At 42.2% G+C, this 22,432-nt stretch overlaps 1 protein-coding gene across 1 annotated transcript in view; it reads right to left on the bottom strand.

Annotated features, from left to right (window-relative positions):
* Nucleotides 1–22,432, bottom strand: part of galnt9 (polypeptide N-acetylgalactosaminyltransferase 9) — a gene marked incomplete at its 5' end in the record, with an annotated part of 90,775 nt that overhangs the window by 1,142 nt on the left and 67,201 nt on the right. Inside the window, 4 exons of the mRNA XM_080765755.1 lie at nucleotides 307–474; nucleotides 8,838–8,933; nucleotides 12,840–12,977; nucleotides 17,870–18,055. Coding sequence (XP_080621881.1) covers nucleotides 307–474; nucleotides 8,838–8,933; nucleotides 12,840–12,977; nucleotides 17,870–18,055 — 588 coding nt within the window. The remainder of the gene's footprint in view (nucleotides 1–306; nucleotides 475–8,837; nucleotides 8,934–12,839; nucleotides 12,978–17,869; nucleotides 18,056–22,432) is intronic.

Below are 22,432 nucleotides of genomic sequence, written 5' to 3'. Positions count from 1 at the left end.
AGACAAATCAATGCATGTGCCATATCTCAATTCAGCCTCGTTTAAATCGGAATACCATTATTCTGATGGAAGTGTGAAATATGTCATTGTGTGTGAAAACATTCTAATGCTGATCAGTATTCGAGAGAGATTTGCCTTCCTTCCCTCCTTCCTTCCTTCCTTACTTCCTTCCTTCCTTCTACAACCACAGAAATAGTATAATATAAGGCAAGTCATTCAGTTTGGGCCTTTTCAAACACAAACTGGTACTGTAGCTGGTCACACTTATCAAGGATTATTATGCTTGTTTCTTATGCTTGTTTTTACCTGTGTGAAGTCCCAGAGTCTCTGGGAAACCCGTGAAACAGCATCACATTTTTTCAGGCTGGGCGTGCGCCCTCTGCCGTCATCAACTAGACATTTTGTGTCGGGCAGGAAGGTGGTCGACCCTAAGGGTCCTAGCTGAAGCAGTCCCTCGGTGGAGTAGCGGGCCAGCTGTGAAACACAGAAGTTAAATCGATAGCATGAAAACCCAAAATAAATAAATGCACATGCATTTACCATTACATGAAAAGCATAGGAAATAAATATTATAAATAAATGTCCACATACTACGTGCTCTGCCCATGCTTTATTTAATTAACAAACAAGAACAATGTCTCGCCCCTTAACCCATTCTGACCTGGCACCCATTTTGGTGTTGGCATCATGTTATGCTTTAGCTATTGAAAAATAGCAGATCTACAAGCTCATATCGCGCCACCGAGTGGCGCGATACAAGCTTGTAGGTCTGCTATTTTTGAAAATTTCGAAGAACGACTGACATTTTTAGAATCTGATCTCAGGTCAGAATGGGTTCATCAGACCAGTGTGTGTCCCGTGGAAACCTCGTATGGATCTGATCTCAGGTCAGAATGGGTTAAGGGCTTAATCAAGTTCGAACCTGATATCATAGTATATCATGTGGTGTATTTTTGGTTCAGCACCGTTTTCCAAGAACCGTGGAGAATGTGCATATCCTATCTTTTTTGACTGACTGACTTTCCATAACATGCATGCATGAGTGCACCACGCACCACGGATACATAGACGTTACAGCAGTGGGTGGCCCGTTAGCCCTCCAAGATATGGGATTAAAAAATCCTAAAAACAATAGAAACCATCTTAACTACAATCTAACAAAAACATATTTTTATGACATTTTAGACGACGGTCCAACAAAAACATTGTTTTATTACATTTTAGCTGACAAATAGGCCATGCTCAAATTAATAAGGCTCGGCTTTATCAATTTTACATTTGCTGGTGTAAAAAGTATATTAACAATATTTAAGAATTTCCATTATGGTTGCTACTGTACTGAACTAGAGTCACAACTTTCTGTATAGTTTAAAATGTAAAGCAATCCAGCGTTTTCATACCAGGACACTGGCATGTATCCAGTTATTGTTTTTCTCCAAGCTACAACAGTGCAGTCACAACAACAATAGCATGCTCAAAAATCCAATACTTCCTCCTTAAAAGGACACTTAATTAGCAAGCGGAATCTGCCGCGATTCACTCCTAGGCAAATGAGGATAATAATGTTTGTATATAATGGGGCCAAGAAAGGGGAATTGTGTGCAACTTTAGAGCAGAAGGACTGTATCCACTACTTTTTAGACAATGTGTCAGTGTGATTGAGCATCACAGGAGAGCCCCTGTTGGAATCATATTATCCCTCGGTATAATTCAATGCGCTGCTATGCCATTTTGCTGCTGACTTTTATCATATTACACTTTCTAGAATACAGTTGCAGGGAGGACAGCGTGTAAAAAAAAAAGTGTATAGTTTATTAATGCTACAGACCCCCCCCCCCCCCCCCCCAACTAAAACTTGATCCCTCACCGTTTAATCCTGTACATGAAAGGCTATGTGTATCTATTACGTAAGGATACAGTACAGATAACATCTATTATTCATAGCAGTGATCCTCTCTGAAAAATGAGATGCCAAAGATAGGGAATGGAGGTGGTGGTGGTGATGGGGATGCATGTGTGCGTGCACACTTGCGCACACGCACATGCACACGCACTTGCACACACACACACACACACACACACACACACACACACACACACACACACACACACACACACACACACACACACACACACACACACACACACACACACACACATCTACTGTACACATAAGCAAACAGACTTGCTAAAAGACAAGCATTCATATGCATGTACAGACACACATACTGCACACACTCACACAATAATCCATAAAAGCCAAAGGCTGGTATCTGTATAATGCAGGGAATTTGAAGGATCAGGATCAATGTACTGTAACTGAATAGCTCTAGACCCAGACCGCTGGTAAACAGACATACTGTATACACGTACATGTGTCGGAGCTCAATGAAATGGAACAACGGAGTATTTCAATCAACTGTAAACATGCTTTCGATCAAATGGTTTGATGGGGAGGAAAGGAAAGGAAATACGAGATGGCAAATGAGCTTTTTACAGGTTTCACATTCTCCTCAATGTGGACCCTGTTCCCAGCTGTCTACACAGTAAAATCCTCTGCGTTCATTTAGGGTCCATTTGTACACCCTCCGTTAAATTAACACTTTACAGTGTACAGAATCACGATGCAAACAAAGCGTTTGGAGCTTTGAGACATAATTCTATACTGTAACATTAGGCCTTACACTCAAATCAAATCCATCAATTTGAGCATGTAAGAAAACCTCTCTGCAATCTGCTGGCACTATATTCTGTGTAAGTGTAACAATTAGTGTTATTATGTGTGCCTCTTTTGTTTTGCATAAGGCACAGAAACCAAACAAGCTTTCAGTAGTCTGTGTGGGTACAATGAGAAAAGAACATAGAGGCTTTTAAGCACAGTTCTGCCCTTAAGAAACTAAAACATCAATTACACACTGAGCGGGCATACAGGGCCCTTGTTTTTGTAATGATTTTGGCCTTGATGAAGGTCAAGAGAGATTTTCTTTTTCAATTGCGACAAATTATGAATATAATTCATATGGCAACAAGAGAAGGCTGCATGAGGTGTGTTTGGATGGTGCTTGCCAAATGCTATTACTGAAAAAACACTGACATGACAAAGCAGTCCTATCTAAGTTTTAAAAAATAACTGAGAATGAAGGCTTTCACATGAGCAATATTCTATTTGCTCAATTGCTACTTTAAAAAAAAAAATGATTTAATTGAATGAATGCACTACAACAGCCTTGTCCTGTGGTTTTAGAGCTCTACACAGTCTTCCCTAGTGAAAGTTCACAATGACATCCTTCTCTCTGTCGACTCTGGCTCTTGTTCTATTTCAATCATCCTTGATCAGCAGTAGTAGAGTAAGGTCACATTCCCACCTAATACTTCGGTAGACTCGATGCGAATGGGCAGAATAGTTGGGATTCTTGCGTATTTAATTTGCTGCGGTTTGCCTTCACACTGTCATCCGCAGCAATTGGAAACGCAGCAGGGGGGACCTTTATCAATGTGTTCCATTCATAAACTAGCCTACACAGTGACATCTATGGTGATCAAATTATACTCATAACGTGCATGTGTCGTGCCGTCTGGGACTGGACCCCTCTCTCTCTCTCTCACTATACGCTCGCAGCCACGCACTGTTCTTTTGGGCATGGAGGCACAGCGCTGAGCGCACTGATATAACAGACAGCAGCGCAAAATATTTACAAGTTTATCGAGATGAAAGTCCCTACTCCCCAGTCCCCACACAGTGACAGCACTCCATGTTTACGGCACGCACAGACAGACAGAATAGTGTAGGCTATAATACACTGCAGTGTTTTTATGTGTTTCTTAAGCAATTGATTAATGTACTCGTCCTCATTTCGATCAGGGCTTCAGTCTCCTCATTCGACCACGTCTATCCACGGTAACGGGACATCTTTGCGCTGCGTAAAATATGCCTTCTCCGTCTCCAACTGTGTTCAGCGCCACATTGTTTGCTAAATTTCCTTTATTTACTGCGGATTGCATTCACACCTGCACATTGGAAGCGAAGCGAAACCCCCGCTTTTGCTCGGAGTAGAATGCGGTTCTTTGATACGCATTAGGATTGTGTACTTTCTGAAAATGCGCAGCGGGATTTGTTTTAATCGCAGCAAAGCTCTCTGGTATGAATGTCACCTTAGTGTAAGTGCCGAAGCAGTCGACTATTACAGTACACCAATTCTCTAAGCATATAAACCTGGTTTCAATACCAGGCAACGTCACATGGGATCCCAACCACAAGGATCTCAATGGCCGCCTTAAACTGATTTGGGCCTTTTGGGGCTAGATATACACTGACACGAAACAAGACAGGAACGCCCAAAAACGTCACATCCAGTTTTTTAACAACACAGGAACGCCCAAAAACGTCACATCCGGGACATTTACCCTGGGCAGAATTTTCTATGGCTGCCAATGCAACTTTTTCCAATCCTTAATCACATACGGACAAACATCTATGCCGATAATATCTAACTTGCGGAGGTAACGTGCCTTGTCCACGGGCAACAGATCTTTCAACGTATGGCATTGCAAATACATTTGATAATCGCTACTCTGCGCAATATTGTTTTCTCCGCTCTGATGACGTGTTTTCGTGTCAGTGTATAGTATGTGTAAGCAGATTTATGTGGTGTATACTGGGGCCGGATACAGGGAAATCACCCTTATATAATCCCCTACTATGACCTGTTCACGGTTCAGTCCGGGAGCCTCTTTACATGCTAATATGTAGAAAATGGGACTATAACAAATAATTAACACGAGGAAATGACTCTACCAAGCCAATTAACCTGTTCCTTCTGCAGAGCCATTAGACGCTCCATTGCCTTCCTGGCATCGTAAAAAAGTTTCAGAGACACTTTCTGGGGGTCAACTTAATCACAAGTTTCCTAATTACCTTGTTAATGGAGCGGTAACTTGATGGTGTATTGTATGTGATGCAGCGTGTTGTGCATTGGGCTGGAATATGCTCAAGGTATACTCCCGCCTACTAGCTCCTAGGTGTTAAGTACCCACAGCTGTGCACTACAAATAGCCTGTTATGCCACAGTCACATTTTCACAGTGACAGGAATCAAGGTGAACAAACACAGTGGAATTTTGCACAGTGGAAAACAGTCACTGTTGCTTTATGAATAACTCTTGTCTCTTTATTGTCTCTGCAATGCCGAAAGCATGGCAGAGAGACTACGGTTTTGTCCCTGTCCATCTGTCCTTGTGTGTGTTTTTCTTCAAGTTTAAGGTGAAATCCACTCTCCTTTATTTAAAGAAAACTGGTAGGATGCAGTAGGACAGCTGGCATCCTGTCTTTCTGGATGTGAGTGTTTTTGAACTACCGCAGAATGATTTGTAAAGAGAGTCCTTTGCCCTGGCAGTAATCTCTCTGTCTCTGTCTCTCTCTCTTTCTCCCCAGGGCCTTGCTCCACCATGAGCCGATGGCACGGCATTGTGTTACTCTATAGATTATGGCATTTATGCCTTAAGTCGGCCTTTTTTAATACTATTTTGTCAGAGACCCGTGTTACCTAAGGAGAGTGGTACTGTGTGGTGCTGTATACTGTATGTGAGTGTCCAACCATCAGAAATTACACTTCTAAAATGGGTAGTCCCAATACTTCATTCTGATTGGCTGGTTACCATCACGTGACCGGTGTAAATTTCACCGATAACCCACTCCTTCAATCACTTTGTATCATCTTGCAGCCTTGTAGCTGAACTGGGGAAGGAGAGCGCTTGATTGATTTACAAACACATGCCGTGCGGGCGTCTAAGCACCGCCCGGCTCATAATGACTGTGAATGTGTGGCTCCAGGCAGCCCCGTAAAAACATCAAGCGCTATTCTCCCGTCACATAGCCTACTTGCCGAGCACAACAAGGAAGTTATGTGGCTCGCTCTGGTAGCGCAAAGTGTAGCTACTTTTGTGAATTCAATAGTTTTATTAGGTTAATATGGTACATATGTTTGTAACCGTTTTAGAAAAGCAATAAGCCACTCGAGGCCCCAGCTTACCGGGTATTTTACACTGGCTGCTACGCCCCCAGCCAGTGTAAAATACCCGGTAACCTGAGACCTATCGTGGCTTATTGCTTAAATTCACCATAAGCAACTTAAGAGGCCCCAGAGCGTAAGAGTTGCTAAAGGGAAGTTCAGTGTTGCTACACATGGTAATAAACACCATACATAGCTGAGAGTCCTGCCGGTAAGTGAGTACAAATGTTCATTTATATGTTCTTGCTTGTGAGAGTACTATATGCTTGATTGTGAGAGTACTGTATGTTTGAGCTATTTTGTGTAGCGCATTAGGCTTCAGGACAAAGGCGATACATTCACCATGATTTAGATTTCTACTCGAGCTCCCACAACGACAAAGAGAAAGCTTCATGCACAATAAAGATTCATTCCATACAATTACTGCTTTTCATGCACAGAAAGGATGCCGCCAGGAATGCAAAATTGGCTGGGTCTCAACCAAATTGAATTGGGTCCGTGCAGGTAATGTCACTCGTCTTTGTAATTTAATATTACAATGGAATAAAGTTCATCTTGGTTTGGCTTTTTTGTTCTCCACTGCAGAAGGCACAGTGTTAAGAGTCGGTGCAGCTTTACATAAGGTTAGCAGGTGGACAGTTGATTTATACTGTGATTACAAGAAATATGTCACTCACAATCCTAAAAAGAGGACGAGAAGAATCTGCCATGGTGACATTTGCATGCTGACTATGGCAAGTTATTTTGCACACTAACTAAAATATCCACCACAAATAAATGTACACCCCCCTCCCTTGCCATATTTTCCACCCACACATGAACATATCCCCTTTGCTCTGGTGTGCACAGCTTAGCACCAATACTTTTTAGGGTTCCACTGCGAAGCAGGAAAACTAGCTGGCATTGCTATTATTGTCTCCACCAGGCCGAGGACATGGTGAGAGAGTATGTTTTTCACTCCGTCCGTGTGTCCGTCCGTCCGTCAGTCCGTCATCTGTGTACAGCTAATCTCCGGCACTGTTAACTTGGCCGATGCCAAACTTTGCACACACTCCCTAGATGCCAGAACCTCTGCCCCAATTTTTCCAGAACGTTATAGTGCCAACAGGAGGCCGAATTTTGTAAAACACATTTTTTGATATTACTCCTCCATATTTTGTCCAGAAATCCCGCAAATCGTTACACAGTATCTCTGTGTTCAAAACTAATCTGTCCGATATTTCATATTCCATCCTGATTGGCTAACATATTTATGAACATTTGCAGGATTGGCCCGTTTTGAACAAAAAGCCTCAAAAGCCGAGCGGCACTTTTTCTAGTTCTTATTATTATTATTGTTGTTGTGAATCTCCTGTATTCTATGCAGTAACTCATCCAAACATTGATAACATTATTTTATCATTTTTGCACAATGACGAATGATGTTAACCGTGATTAATTATTCTAATCTCAATTAATCATATATTTGCATAAAGCAAGCATATATTTACACTTAATAAAGGTATAAGAGACAAAATATCCCTGATACTTCGTCCGGATGTGTACCTGGACATATCAAACAATAATCTACAGTATCATGTATTTATTGATTCTTTGTCATTCAGTGGAACCTGGTCCATTGCAGCCATGCAGCTATATTTTATACATTCATCCAAGTATTGCCATGCTTTTTGTTCTTGCTTTAAATCGCTCTGGATTAAGAACATCTGCTAAATGCCTAAATTGTAAATTGAAAGGAAGTCTTACTAGACCTACTGTAAGCATACATACTATCAATCAGCACTGTCCCGCTTCACATTCGTTACGATTAGCTGCCCAGCGTCGGCAGCATGCAACCACTGTCCTCTCTGTTGGCCACTGTGCAACATCCACAGGGGCAATATGAATGTAAGTGCAACACTCAAATGCCCCTGTGAGGCACATCATAGTTGCTGAGGGAGGGCAGAGCATTATTCAATCTAATTTACTCCAGGGAGGTCCTGTAGATTTCTCCTCTTATTATTTTCCTACTGGGGATTTGAACTGGCAATCTTCCATTCTCTCTAGATCACTACCTGAACCTTCAGGCTACAACTACAACCTATTGGACATGGTCTAATGAACCTTCCAAGGTGCTCTGAGCAGCGGAGTAGATTAACACACAACAAAAAACTAATGAGACCAGAGAGCAAGAATAATGAATTACCACAACTCACAACAGCTCAACAGCATTTCTATCTACTATCAAGAATCCAAATGTAATTGCATGTGCAGATTTATGCCACTTTTTCACTGCATGATGATACCGGCTCAGATCGAATATACTCAACTATGCTACACTTTTTAGTTTTTCCATCCAGCAAAGGTTACCTAGAGCTTCCAATTGAACTAAGGTACGTGATACCAAAAGGTGACGCGAAAACACTGCAGACTACTGATTGGTCAGAGGGAATTTAATTTCATCTTTAATCATCATCACTAGCAGCATTGATGGCATTGCATCACGATCGTCTAGCTACAGTAAGTAAATTGGGGGGGGGTATAACAACATGGATGCACTTCACTGTGTACTTCCTAATATAATCGAATCTAAGCATATGGCTGGACATTGTATAAAGCCTGGAGGGCTTTTCATTTGAAATGAAACTATCCGTAGCATACATTTGAATATATATATGGTTTTGCCGTTTTGGGTGGTCCTGCATAATGACTAATCATTCAAAATAATCATTTTAGGGACAACAATTTGCACATAATACCTAATAGTAACATTCTCTTTCTTTCTTGTCTATATTCATTATACTGTCAAAGCAGAGAATGCCTCTGCATAATCTTTAAAGTTTCAAAGTACCTGCGAGGACATGCCGTGGCAGGGGTATAAGATGGCTCTGTCGTCCTCTTCGGAGCCCTGGTCCAGACAGTATCCACTGGCCTTGCTGTTTCTGACCTGAAACACACCAGACAGACAGATAGGAAGATAAACACCTCTCTTTGTTTAGTATTATCCGTCTCGTGTCTACACTACAGGATTTGATGCAGCTTGTTTCCCAGTTACTATGTCTCCACGAGTAGTCATCTTAGACTATCAGAGAGGCCAGAACCATCTCTCAGTGGCCAGATCCCCATTCTATCTATCCCTCTTTGTTTCTCCATCTCCTCCAGGCCCAGATGGTGGCAGCGTGGCACAGCGGCAGTGCAGCGAACAAGAGAGAGCACGGGGCCACGCTTTCAGATGTCTCTGCGGTGTGATTTGAATACATATGACTTCATTTCCAGGTTGTGAGTGCCATCTATCATGCAAGGCTTGTCAGAGAGAGGGTGTTCCGTGCGGCCGGGGCCGGTCAATGCTGGAAGAAAGTAAAGAGCCACAGCTGTGTGGTGGCGGCTGACAGATGAGCCTCACGGCTCTTCAGGCTGCTGCAGCCACTGCTCCTCTGCCAAGCCGACAACAAAGGCAAATGGTTTGTCGCACACTTGTCAGGATGGGACGGTTTGAAACGGTGCCACCGCAATAGGCACCACCGGGGTTAACAAGAGTGCAAGATGGGTGGATTGGGGGAGGGGGGCTAAAGAAGAGATTCTATATTTTTATCATTTCTCAACCTTATCATTTCTCAACATTTGCTACTTTCTTCTCCCACCATTGTGCAAAGAAATCACACAGCTGAGCTCTAATGAACCTATAGTATAGTCTGCAAGGAAAACAAATCCATTTAACTTATTTATACAATTATCTTTATCTAAGAAACGGCACCTACTGTAATTGTGAGTATGCCCACATTGTGTCAAGTTGCTGTGAGTCAGTCACATCATGTCATGACTCTACAGTAACAGGATACTTTGTTGCAGGCTGACTGTAGTGAATATATTAATATATATGCACGCACGCACGCACGCACGCACGCACACACACACACACACACACACACACACACACACACACACACACACACACACACACACACACACACACACACACACACACACACACAGTTCAGCGCTGCATGAGAACACTGCACAACATCCCCTCTGTTCAAATAAATGGTTGTAATACACAGCAAGGCAGATATCTGCTGCTGCTTATAAAAGTAAAAGTCTGGTATGGAAAACATTTAAATAATACAAAAATAAGATGTGTCTCATGAATTAATAAGCTCTCTGAGTCTGCAGCTAATTTTACTCAGCTGTGGAATCAAATTAACTGCATATGCATGTGTACACACGGGTGCTCTTTAAATCACGATTCCCCATTTTGAATTAACCATCACAAACCACAAACCATTACAGCATAAACCTGCATGACTGCGTTCTCTAATTAAAAAATTAAATCATACCTTATTTATTTTCTTTTATTTGATGTAAAGTTATCTTGGGAGGAAATAAGTTAACAATGCAGTCTGGCACCGGTCCTCTGAGAAGCATCTCTCTGTGCAAAGCTGGGTTCATAAGCCTGCAATTCCTATTCACCAAATAAACTACATGGACAGACGTCCACAAAGTGACAGCTGCACAGACCTACAATAGACGGGCGTCTGTGGACCTTGAACAGACGGCCATGAAAAATGTCTATAAAATGGGGCTTGTCCAGTGGCGTATCTACAATAAGGCCAGTACAGGCTGCCGCTTGTCCAAATCCATTTATGCCTGGCCAAAATCCATACACTGAGAAAAAAGAGAGGACAAACACCAGACCTGAGAACTATTATTGTGCAGCTGATGGCCGTTGCGCGTAGAGCATGACCCTCAATCACCCATTGGAATGCAGTACAAAGGCTGAATGCGATGCATTCAGCCTTTGTACTTTGTCTGGCAGGTATATCTCTTTGAGTTCTGATTGTGGGCGGACAACGACGACAACAACACATCTTGCCTGCCCAACATGTAAATCCTAGAAACACCTCTGGGCTTGTCAAAAGTCTGCACTCTGCATGACCGTCTGCTGTACTATCTACTCTACAGTATGTGTCTGCTGGAGAAACCAATACGGATATATTGTTGGATAGAATCATTCAAAAATAATAATAATAATAATGATGTTGATAATAATTAAATTAAAACCCCCAATTTTGTCATCGTATTTTCATACAGTTTATATGATCTGATTCTGTTTTAACCAATTACATAGAGCTGTGCTATTTAAAACGCTTTTAACATTTCAAATGACATAATCTGGGTTTGATGTTTATCCCAGAGATATTGTTAAAGTATAGTACTGCACACTGATGAAAATACTGTAGTTAGGCCCAGACCGCTGGTGTAACGTTCCGGGCACCTAGGCTACAATGTAGCCGACGGCATGTCACGGGTTTGGGTCCCGATCCCGATAGTCTTTTCTGCGTGCCACTCCCCATTTCCTGTCAGCCTAGTGTCCTATCTAGTATAAAGGCATTTTCTTCAACAATGTTCAATCTTTCAATGTACTCTATTGAGGGAATAGACTACTCAAGTAATTCTTAAATAATATTGAATAACAATTATCTATCTGATAATTCTAACAATGTCTGAATGTCTGTCTGTCTGTCTGAATGTCTGAATGTCACTGACAGCGCGCTATCTCATTATTAACTGCACGAATCACTCCCACTTTTCACACAGGCATGGACCATAATTATATGGACGGCGTAACGGATCCCCTTTTCCCATTTCACACATTAATGATTAATAATGAATTTATTAGTGAATTAACCTTGCACCTCCGTCCCTTAGCGACACCTGCATCACAGGCCACCGTTCTCACCGTTACCCCACTGGCATGCTTCCTCTAGCTACCGCTGCAACACAACAAAATGTGCCCTATACAATTTGGCGCCGCGTGTGTGTGTGTCTCCTAATAGACAGCACAGCTGTTTATCCATCCGTGGTCTATCTCCGACTGAGCCACACTATTAGCACACATCTCTCCATGCCAAATAAAATCTGCACGATCCCACAATCCGGCTAGGCTACATTTTACCGATTTTACCGATGTATTACAAAAATTGTTTTTACATCACTCCAACCCCCTCAGGCCAGGAGGCGGTGTGTGTGTGTGTGTGTGTGTGTGTGTGTGTGTGTGTGTGTGTGCGCGCTCGCGCGTGTGAGAGGGACGGTAAACACTCAACACTTCTACTAAAGAAAGAGGCAGCGATGGCGCCATAAGTCCATATCCATACATTCGGGGACATAAATTGCGCAAAATACTTTTAAACATGAAGGCAGCAGCTTACTGCATTCTCCTAGCTGTTGTGTGCTAAGCTACATTAGCATAGGAACGGACCCACAACAGTGTTGGCCAATCACCAGGGTTGCCACATTGACTAAGAGGGAAACAAGCAACCAGGTCTATGAAAATGTTAAATAGGCCAGATAAAGTCAGAAAATCCGAAAAGAAATCTACAATAAGCAACAATATAGCTGACTGTCAAACATCATTGTCCAATGTTGTTTTAGAGCAGTGGTTCTCAAACATTTTCATGTCATGGACCACTAATATTATATATATATATATATATATATATATATATATATATATAATATATATATTTGCTGTTCATATATTCAGAACGGGTAAGGACTAGTTAATATAATTCATAATAATTTTGAAATGATGAGGATAGAAAAGGTTGTCTATTTAGCCTACTTTTGCTATGGCACAGCTCAGTTTGTTTTCCCGTGAGTGATGTGTGGTGATGCGTTATGCTCAAGGTTAAGGTACGTGTCTGTACAATATACGTACTTGCCTCTAATGTTCTACAATACACGTAACGTTCTAACATGTGTCTCCGTAGTTGCTCATGCGAAATAGTGAGTTAGATATACCTATAACCGTACATACTTTACATCACATCATGCAAAGGGATTTATAGTATCTCACCTCGCCATACGTGATGGTGTTATTGTAGATTCTCATCTCTGGGTACACATGTTCCAGATACCACCGGAAGCTTTGACACTGCAGCCTCTTCCTGAGAGCCACACGCTCCGACACGTCCCCGAAGTCCACCCCTGGGTTCTGTTAAGCAAAACACCAAAGGCAAATCCCTATTTAGCCAGTAGGTTATCTATCATGTGAATACAAAGTGTGGCGCCTCTTTGCAGCATTTCTACAGTGTAAGACAGTAGTGAGACAGGAGAGAGGTGGTGATATAATATTCATATTGTTACATCTTATATACGAGTAGACAAGAGTAAAATGATTTGGTTCCTTGACCTTGTAGCAGCAATGATAAACAGAAATCTTAATGAATGGGAAGAGGCATGCAAGACATGAAAGGAGCTGTATTTGAAATTAGTTATTCACAACTCACAGCATTATGGTCAATGCGGCATCCCAACACTAGTTGTTTTTGACTAGGTTAGGATAGAGGGGCGATCACACTGAGACACTAGAAACACGTAGGCAACGATATATGTCACCAACAAAATGTTTTGCCAAACATCGTTTTCCTAATGGTTACTTATGTCTGGCAAGAGGCATGGGCTCCTCCTCCCTTCGCATTGTGTGTCCCATTTGTCTAGCGGTTTTAGACGTGCATGAACATGTAATACTCACACACAGCGTCACATAACAGTGCATTTAACCAAGAGTGCCAAGTACAGTGGCAGCGCTGGTAGCTAAAACATGCTTTCTGTGGACACAGCACCTGTTTGCCGAGCCAATTCTGAAGCGCCTGCGCCTGTAGTGATTCGTCTCAGTGTCAGTGTGATCATGCCCTAAGGAAGTGGTTCACAACTTGTGAGTCGGTACCCCCATAGGGGTCCCCAAATTATTTGCATGAAGTTCAACCTTTTTTCACTCAACAGTAAACAAGCCAACATATACATACAGGGTATCTTGACTTCTAAGACTTTTTTATACCACTGAAATAAAAAAAATAATTGAGTCAAAAGTAATCAACAAAGTATGCCCTAAGGAAGTCATCCACTTGGTTATGTTAAGTGAAGAATAGAATAGAATAGAATAGAATAGAATCCGGGGGGGGGAAACTGCCATGAAATGTAAAAGTAAACCTACTTAGCCATTGGGAACTAAACTCAAACTAACCAATGCTAGTTGTTAGAAAAATGGAAGACCCTGAAGGATGAGTAGCAGAGAAGGAGGGGTGAGCGGGAAGGCTTTAGAGGCTTAGGAGAAAGGGACGGGGATAGAGAGAGGGAGGGGGGGCTGAGAGTGCTGATAGTGTTTGGTTTAGAGATGGATAGATGTGTCTGTCGTGTGGGACCTTCATTGTTCTTTCATTACACATGATCCTTGTGCTGAGCAAATTCTAATCAGCTGCTTAATTATGAGCCCTCACAGCCTCACTGTTGGCGATATGGAGGAAGCCTTCCCTGATTGATGGGAGGGGAATGCCTAATAGCCCTCACTGCCTGGCAACGCTGTGGCCCAGCCGTGACATACATATGCATACTTGCATTGCAGTCCCATTTATGCACACACACACACACACACACACACACACACACACACACACACACACACACACACACACACACACACACACACACACACACACACACACACACACACACACACACACACACACACACACACACACACACACACCCAACATGTTGAGCCATGCTTTCACACAGACACAAGGATTATAGACAAATTGTATTGCACATGCATACACAAATTATTCACATGTAGCTGGGCCATGAATAATTCTTAACAAAAAGACAACACATACACATGCGTTCACACACACACACACACACACACACACACACACACACACACACACACACACACACACACACACACACACACATACTGTATGTGCATATACTTATGCATTGATATGCAAACATATTGTACATACTTTATGCACAGCACATAAACACTTTGCGGCAATACCGTGGAGAGACATAAAGATACATTAATGTGCATACATAAATGCAAAGACAGAGTGCCTATTAATGGTGCAGTAGTTAAGACTTGCTTCTGGCACCACATGTTCCCTTATAATCTATGATTGAATCACGTCTGTTTGTTCTTCTCGTGCCTCCCCTCAACCAGAGGTTGTCAAAATGCAGCCCGGTGACCCCCAGGGGTCTTGAGGGAGTTCCAGCGGGTTCCCAGCTAAATGATTGATAGTCAGGAACCAAATAGACCCTATCGGTTTGTGAGTGTACTGAAAAAGGAAAAAACTCCCACACACTATCTTCAAATGCAGTTGAAAACTTTATATTACGCACCTGTCGCCTGTAGGTGTGCAAAAGCCTTGCTATTTATGGGATTGTGAGTGTACAAATGGAACCAAATGGACCCTTAAAGGTCTGTAACTGAGAATGTACAAATAGACCCACATTTGGTTCCATCAGAATTAACACTAAGAATGTTACAGTGTGCAGAAGTAAGGATGCAAACAAATCTCTTTGAGATAGAATTGAAAGGGGGAAACAATTCTGCTCTCTTAGGCCAACACCCAAACACAAATCAAACAATTTGAGCATGTAAAACCCTCTCTTTTACTTTGTATGGGGGTCACAGTGATGACAATTGTACAAAATGGAGGTCCATGGCCTAACGCATATAAAACCGGGGTCCTTGAAATGAAAAAGGTTGAGAATCGCTACTGTCCTCCGATATCACAAATAATTATACGTACAAAGGAGGTTAATCTGACAAAGGGTGAAGAAAAAGCACGCACACGGCGCATCATTTCATTAATGGCCCCGGCATTTCCAACCTAGATACCTCTCATCTCTTTCTCCGCCTCTATCTGTCAGAGTGTGCAGCCAGCTGCCAACGCTCCTTTCAGCATCTGTGAATAATGAACGCTATTCACCCATTGTCCGCTGGTGCTTATGACCGCAGAGTAACACTGCTAACAAATGCATTCAATTTCAGGGGGGGGGGACCTGCTGGAGAGTCACACACACACAAACATATACACAACCATCATACGCGCACGCACGCACGCACGCACGCACACACACACACACACACACACACACACACACACACACACACGCACGCACGCACGCACGCACACACACACACACACACACACACACACACACACACACACACACACACACACACACACACACACACACACACACACACACACACACACACACACACACACACACACACACACACACACACACACACACACACACACACACACACACACACACACACACGCCACTGCCAAATAATTGTGTTCTCAGCAGGCGCCCGCAAACCAATAACACGACTCCATGATTTTGTGCATGGAGGAGAGGAGATGGGAGACAGATTAGTGGTAGCATTATATAGCTCTTTGTACTGTACACCAAATAACTCTGCACTGCAGGACAGCCGAGGTAATAGCATGCTAGCGCGGCCGATGCTGTGTTTGTAATTACATTGGACGAGAGATGGTGATGGTACTGCGACTGAATATAGCTGGCCGATGCCACAGTGACACTTTAGACATTACGATGTTTTCATTTCCCCCTTTTGGGTATGCTCTTCAAATCAACCCCTTCTTATTTGACAAAATTGCTAACAGAACAAATGCTGTTGTACAACTGTTTTCTGGTAAAACACTAGTACAATTCCATTCACACCTGGGAGCTGTCCAATATAACTACACGCCTCTGATATTGAAACAGACAGACGCGAAGCGTAGTCTGTGGCCTGGTGTGTTGATATATGTATGGTAATACCTGCCTCAAAAAAGGGGTATCAAAGTTAAATGAACACTGAAGATTCGACTGTGCACTTCCACTTCAGTGGCTAGAAGTTAAAGAACAACAGCTTTGTTCAAGTGTTTCTCAAAGGGGGACATTCAGAGAACATTGGGTGGCGTGGAAACAATCATTTTGAAAGTGAGAAATCGAAGATTGTTTTGTGATCAATAATGAAAGCTTTATTATTAATAACAATACTATCTGGGATTTATATAGTGCTTTTCTCAGATATTCACAGACGTGTGGGGGCCAAAGGAGCGACTGCCACAGTTTGTAGCAGCATAAATAATGCAATGGCATCGCTGGACTATTTTAAGGTTATCTAATTCTATTAGACTTTTTTCATTAATTCTAAAATTGGCAGAAACTTAGTTTTTGGAATAATTAACCCCTACTGTATTTATCATCCTGGGTTTTTATAAGACTTTTCACGCCACATGTCCCTCACTGAAAATCCTCCTATTTGGCATGCGGTTCAAGAAGCAATTTGTATTCAATGTTAATCTCTGTTTATTTAAGGAAAGTATACTATACATTTATATCTGGCGGGGCATCAGACAATGATCCCTAGAAACCAATTATTCTCGACTGATGCATATAAAACACAAAGCCTACTAAGTGTGGGTGGGAGCCGAATTCTCGTACATTCGAGACACAATCTGCACGGGAGACTTCAAACTTGCCACTCTGCTCTGCTTTACACCCCTGCAGTCTGAAGGTTGAGTCGGATGAAATCTGAATTCTCAATTCCTATTGACTGCCATCTCTGGAGTCCTGAGTTGCTTGTCTGAATGAACAAGTGAGAACACAGATGGAGGTGAATCAGACAGAGAACAATGAAAAGAAGACAGGGAAGGAGGGAGAGGGAAGGTAATGTCAAGACAGAAAGAGGGATGAAGGGATGAAGAAAGAGAGTCAAGGAATGGATGGAGGTAGAGATGGACTGAAGGTAGGGATTGCAAGGGAAGGAAAATCAATGGAGGGAGAGAGAGTTTGCAATGCGCTGTGAGCTTGTAGATCGGCTATTGTTACATCGACTATAGATGGCCGATGTATACAGAACAGATAAAGTGGTTCAACCGATTTTTTTAAAATGCATTAACAAATTTAGCTGGCGACTGATTTTGCTCAAGGACCCCTGGGGGGGCCCTAGACCCCACTTTGAGAAGCCATGCATTGAAAGGAATTGAGAGATCTTCGCTAAATGGAAGAACTTACGTTCATGGGAATGTTCCAGGCCATGTAGACGTGGGACTTGTACTCGTCCATCCAGACCTCGGCAGCGCGCAGGGCATTTCGCTTGGCATAGTAATCGATGTCGTTGTTGTATGGCTTCTTGGTGCGCTCGATGTGGGCCACCCTGGCACACGGCAGGACCTCCATACTGCCCCCGCACTGCCACACCTACGCCACACAAACAGAAAAACAACACAAGGTTTCTTCTTGAGCTCACAAATGACAAGCCAATATGGACTGTTCCTGCTTGACCTAGTGTTTAAAGAACAAAAATGTTCGAGACGTAATGAGAAGAACGCTCAGAGATTCTCCTTTGCACTAGCCTGGGATCAATACCGTTTTCGGGTTTCTGATCCGGTCGGAGCTCAGATAACTTTATGTCATCAGGCGGCTGGAACAGGCCGGAAAGCCTGGTGATGCGAGGTTACCTTTGCACAGCGCATCACACTGCACACATACTGTAACTGAAAATGAGTTCACAGCAATGTTGGTTTCGGAAGAGTAGGCGACATGTGAGATATCTTTACCCAGAACTCTGTTAGACATATCTTTTTTTGTTGTGCTGTTAGCACCAGCAGGTGTACAGCAGCATGTATCAGAACAGCAGAATAACATAGCATGCATCATCATCATCATACAGTTGAGACAAATAAGAACTATATAAGACCATAATTAATTCTGATCCCTCCCCGAAAAGTTTTATGTGTTCTGACCCCTTATCTATAATTTATATACATTATGGATAATTATTATGGACTTAGATTGTTCTTCGTCTGAACTATTTAGACCTTCAGCATTGATAGACGCAGGATAAATGTGAAGAAGACCACTGTATATTATTGCGTACACTACACAAACAGCAATAAGGTTGCACTACCAAACAGATTGACACATTAAGAAGAGAGAAAATCTGCAGACTCCACTTTAACGCTGTCACTATTCTGTATTGTCAGGTGTTTCCCTCGTTAGTCTGCCTCCTATGTTTATCTTTACCACGGCACACATTTTGCTTGATACAGCAATTAGGTGTTACAGCCCATTATTTTCTGCTGAAGTGAGTGAAAAAGCGCATGACAAATGATTCTGTAAACCAATGGCCTGTAAATAGGAGTGTCCCCTGAGAGTCGTTCAGTGACAAGCCAGAAAAAAGAAATAAACTACAGTACATTAAAACAACACCTAAACCTTTGGGGTAATATGTATGAAGTCATATTTCGGTTTAATCGTCGTGGTCAGTAGGCCTACACCAAAAAAACGCATAAGTCCTGTGCCACTATTACAGTCTCCATCTGATTTGTTAAAAGATTTATCAACATTAGTGGACTGTTCATTATTCTATATGCAACCTGTATAGTAACGGCAGTACTGCAAAATAGAAATAAAAACATTTGAATGAGATATATGCATGTAGAGAAAGTGTGGAAAAAGGGAAGTAATATACTCTATACACTCTTGCCATTTTGGCAAGAGTGGACCTTGGTACCTTGGTCCAAGGTATTGATTGACTCTAGACTCAGAGGCAGTGTGACATCTGATCTGACTGTGACAGGTTTGATACAGAAGGTTTGTAAATAGTGGCAGGCACGTCAGATTGAGTGGATTCTCTCTGCATTCTCTAAAAATATATTTCCACACTCTTAAAATTGTGTTGTAATAGCTGAGGGCAAAAACATTACGGGTAGAGTATGCAAATTTGGCAAACATCCCACACGGTGTGAAAGAGGCTTAGCACCTATAGTGGCAAACAGAACAACTATAAGAATAGGAGTCAGGACAGCATATGGTAATATCCTCCCAACCTTACAAATGAACTGCTGAATCTCCACCAACGGCGCTCTCTCAATGACAATCACCACAATGCCTAACAGATGCTCTGACAATTAACATTTCTCTGAACCTAAAAACTGTACCCGAAGCTTGACGTTAATGTGTGGGAAGAAAGCGCTGCAAAACCACAGACTCTCAATTAAGTCAAGAGCAAGGGGGAAGTCGTTGCTGTGTCGGCCATGTTTATTTAACGACCGACAAGTAAATATACCTCCTCATGGATTAGGATAAACGGCATACGGTGGACAGCTTGTGGATTCAAATCAGTCTCACTGTGTGATAAGTATGTGGTGTGGTATACTGTATGTTTTTTGTTTGTACTGTGTTGTTTCAAATGGCAACACGGTATGATAACATGATATAAATGGAGAATTCACACCAGTAGAATGGGATGCAGTGGTGAAGTGCATGCCATTGTAACTAGTGGCATTTTGTGAAGTGAGTTTCATAGTATGTTACAGTTACTGTAAAATCCTGGGTGTTAACTCTTGAGAGAATAAAAATGTAACGAAATGTGCCCTTTATTTATCTATTTGTTTACATTTGTACAGTCTCTGATTTACACTCTGATTTTATTGCATAGTCCTCAAAATGTCAAAATCATATGAACTCATAATGAGACACATTAGTTTGAGACCGATTGGTCGAGTTATGCCCGGGACAGAGGGCAGGCAGGCTGGCACACGTGCGCGCACACATACGCACAAACGCACGCACACGCACACACACACACACACACACACACACACACACACACACACACACACACACACACACACACACACACACACACACACACACACACACACACACACACACACGCACACGCACACGCACACGCACACGCACACAAATGATAGAATATCGATTACAACAATGCTCAAGTAGAAATGGGTGATTGTGCATCATTTAATTAAATGTATTTATTTATTCCGAACATTTTAAAATATAAGTGATCATTTCTCTATTTTGGAACTACTTTTGGATATTCTCCGGTAATGATTTGTGTTCTGCTTTGTACATGTTTTTAGGTCAACCAGATGACTTTTAGTGCTTTTAATGTGAGTCATTTCAGTCAGTCATTGAGTACTGCTGTTTGCTAACAGTAACCTCAGCCACCAACCTCCCATCTTCCCCACTGATGATTCACAGTGACCTTCTAAGATTCCTAGTAGAAAGCGTTCGGACTTCCTCCGTTTTTGCTTAATGTGTTTCAAAACCACTGGATGGGATCGAGTGGGGAAACAAAGGTTTTGCCATACAGGCTACAATACTGTATAGGCTACTGTACAGTATAAGTATGCTCCATAACGTACTTATCAATAAAAACAACTAGCCTCTTGTAAATTCAGCTATTGGCCTATGCCTTGATGGCTGAGACATTTGGTGATGTGTTATCTCTTGGGTTTCATAATCCAGGTCTTTGTTTAAAAATCAATACTCTTTATTGTGTACGCATACATGTGTACATATCTGTGTGCGAAGGTGCATGTGGCCTTGCATATAGGTGAATTTATTTTATAGATAATTGAGTAATTACAGGCAGCCAAGCACTAAAAGCAGATTGAATATCAATAATTGCCCTATGCACATTTCCAGAAGGTCAGATACCTAGCTGGGTCTGTGTGAGCTACAATTTCCCTGCATGACATTATAGAAGAAGCATGGATGCCAGGTTGCTAAACACAAAGAACCCACAGTATCTAGCAAAACCAAGCATTTCAGGAATGCTCTTTGACTGCAAACACCATGTCAATCTTTAAAGCAATACTACGGTATACAAGTTTGCAAGTTTGGCACAGTAACAGGTCTTGTTTGCCATGAGCAGTAATTCCTGCATTCAATCCTTTCCTCATGAATCTCCTTCCTCTGTTGCAACAGCACGATACACCAAATTCAACACAATTCCATTGGCAGAACACAGAGACAACTCAGCGGACAGTTCAGGTGCAGTATCACTTCACTTCCCCTCAGGCTGGTACTGTATAAATCCTAATTCCCTGTAAAGGATTGGCACATCCCAACCATGGCACTACAATAAAAAAACGCATTATAAGTAAGGGCCAAGGGGTCTGACAAGGTCACAAAGCAACCAGCTTTAACAGATGACATTATGAATGTAGGCTTACCTTTATCCAAAATGAGCAAACTATTCTCTATATTCAAATAATGCATCCATTTACTCCTCATTAAAATAGGGGCATAAGGGTCGGTTGGGTCGGTGATGTGCTAAAACCTGTTTACATCAGGGAGCAGAACAGACTTTAAGAGACTGTGTGTAAGTAAGTCATCTATGTGTGGCTTTCATCTTATGCTGTTTGCTGTTGATCGGCAGTGATACCAAGTGTGAGGATGTGAGTGGTTCGGTGTAATACATGCGCATGCACGCGTGTGTGTGTGTGTGTGTGTGTGTGAGAGAGAGAGAGAGAGAGAGAGAGAGAGAGAGAGAGAGAGAGAGAGAGAGAGAGAGAGAGGATGTGTATGACGTGTAAGCATGCGCCTCCTGGATGGAGAAGACACTCCTCATTGCAAATTATATAGAAAAAGGAGCTCTTCACAGTATAAGGAGGAAAAGGTAAGAGTGGCACTTAATGAGGAGGGAAGAAAGGAGAACCATATACCGGTAGTTGCTAAATTAAGTATACTGACAATACAGCCAACATGCTGGAACACGGTGTCTGTGGAAAACCCACATTTGAACATTCATGAACTCTGATC

This window comes from Protomyctophum bolini (genome assembly GCF_963924005.1).
Source record: "Protomyctophum bolini genome assembly, chromosome: 6".
Classification (NCBI taxonomy): Eukaryota; Metazoa; Chordata; class Actinopteri; order Myctophiformes; family Myctophidae; genus Protomyctophum; species Protomyctophum bolini.
This window is presented reverse-complemented; position numbering and strand designations above follow the sequence as displayed.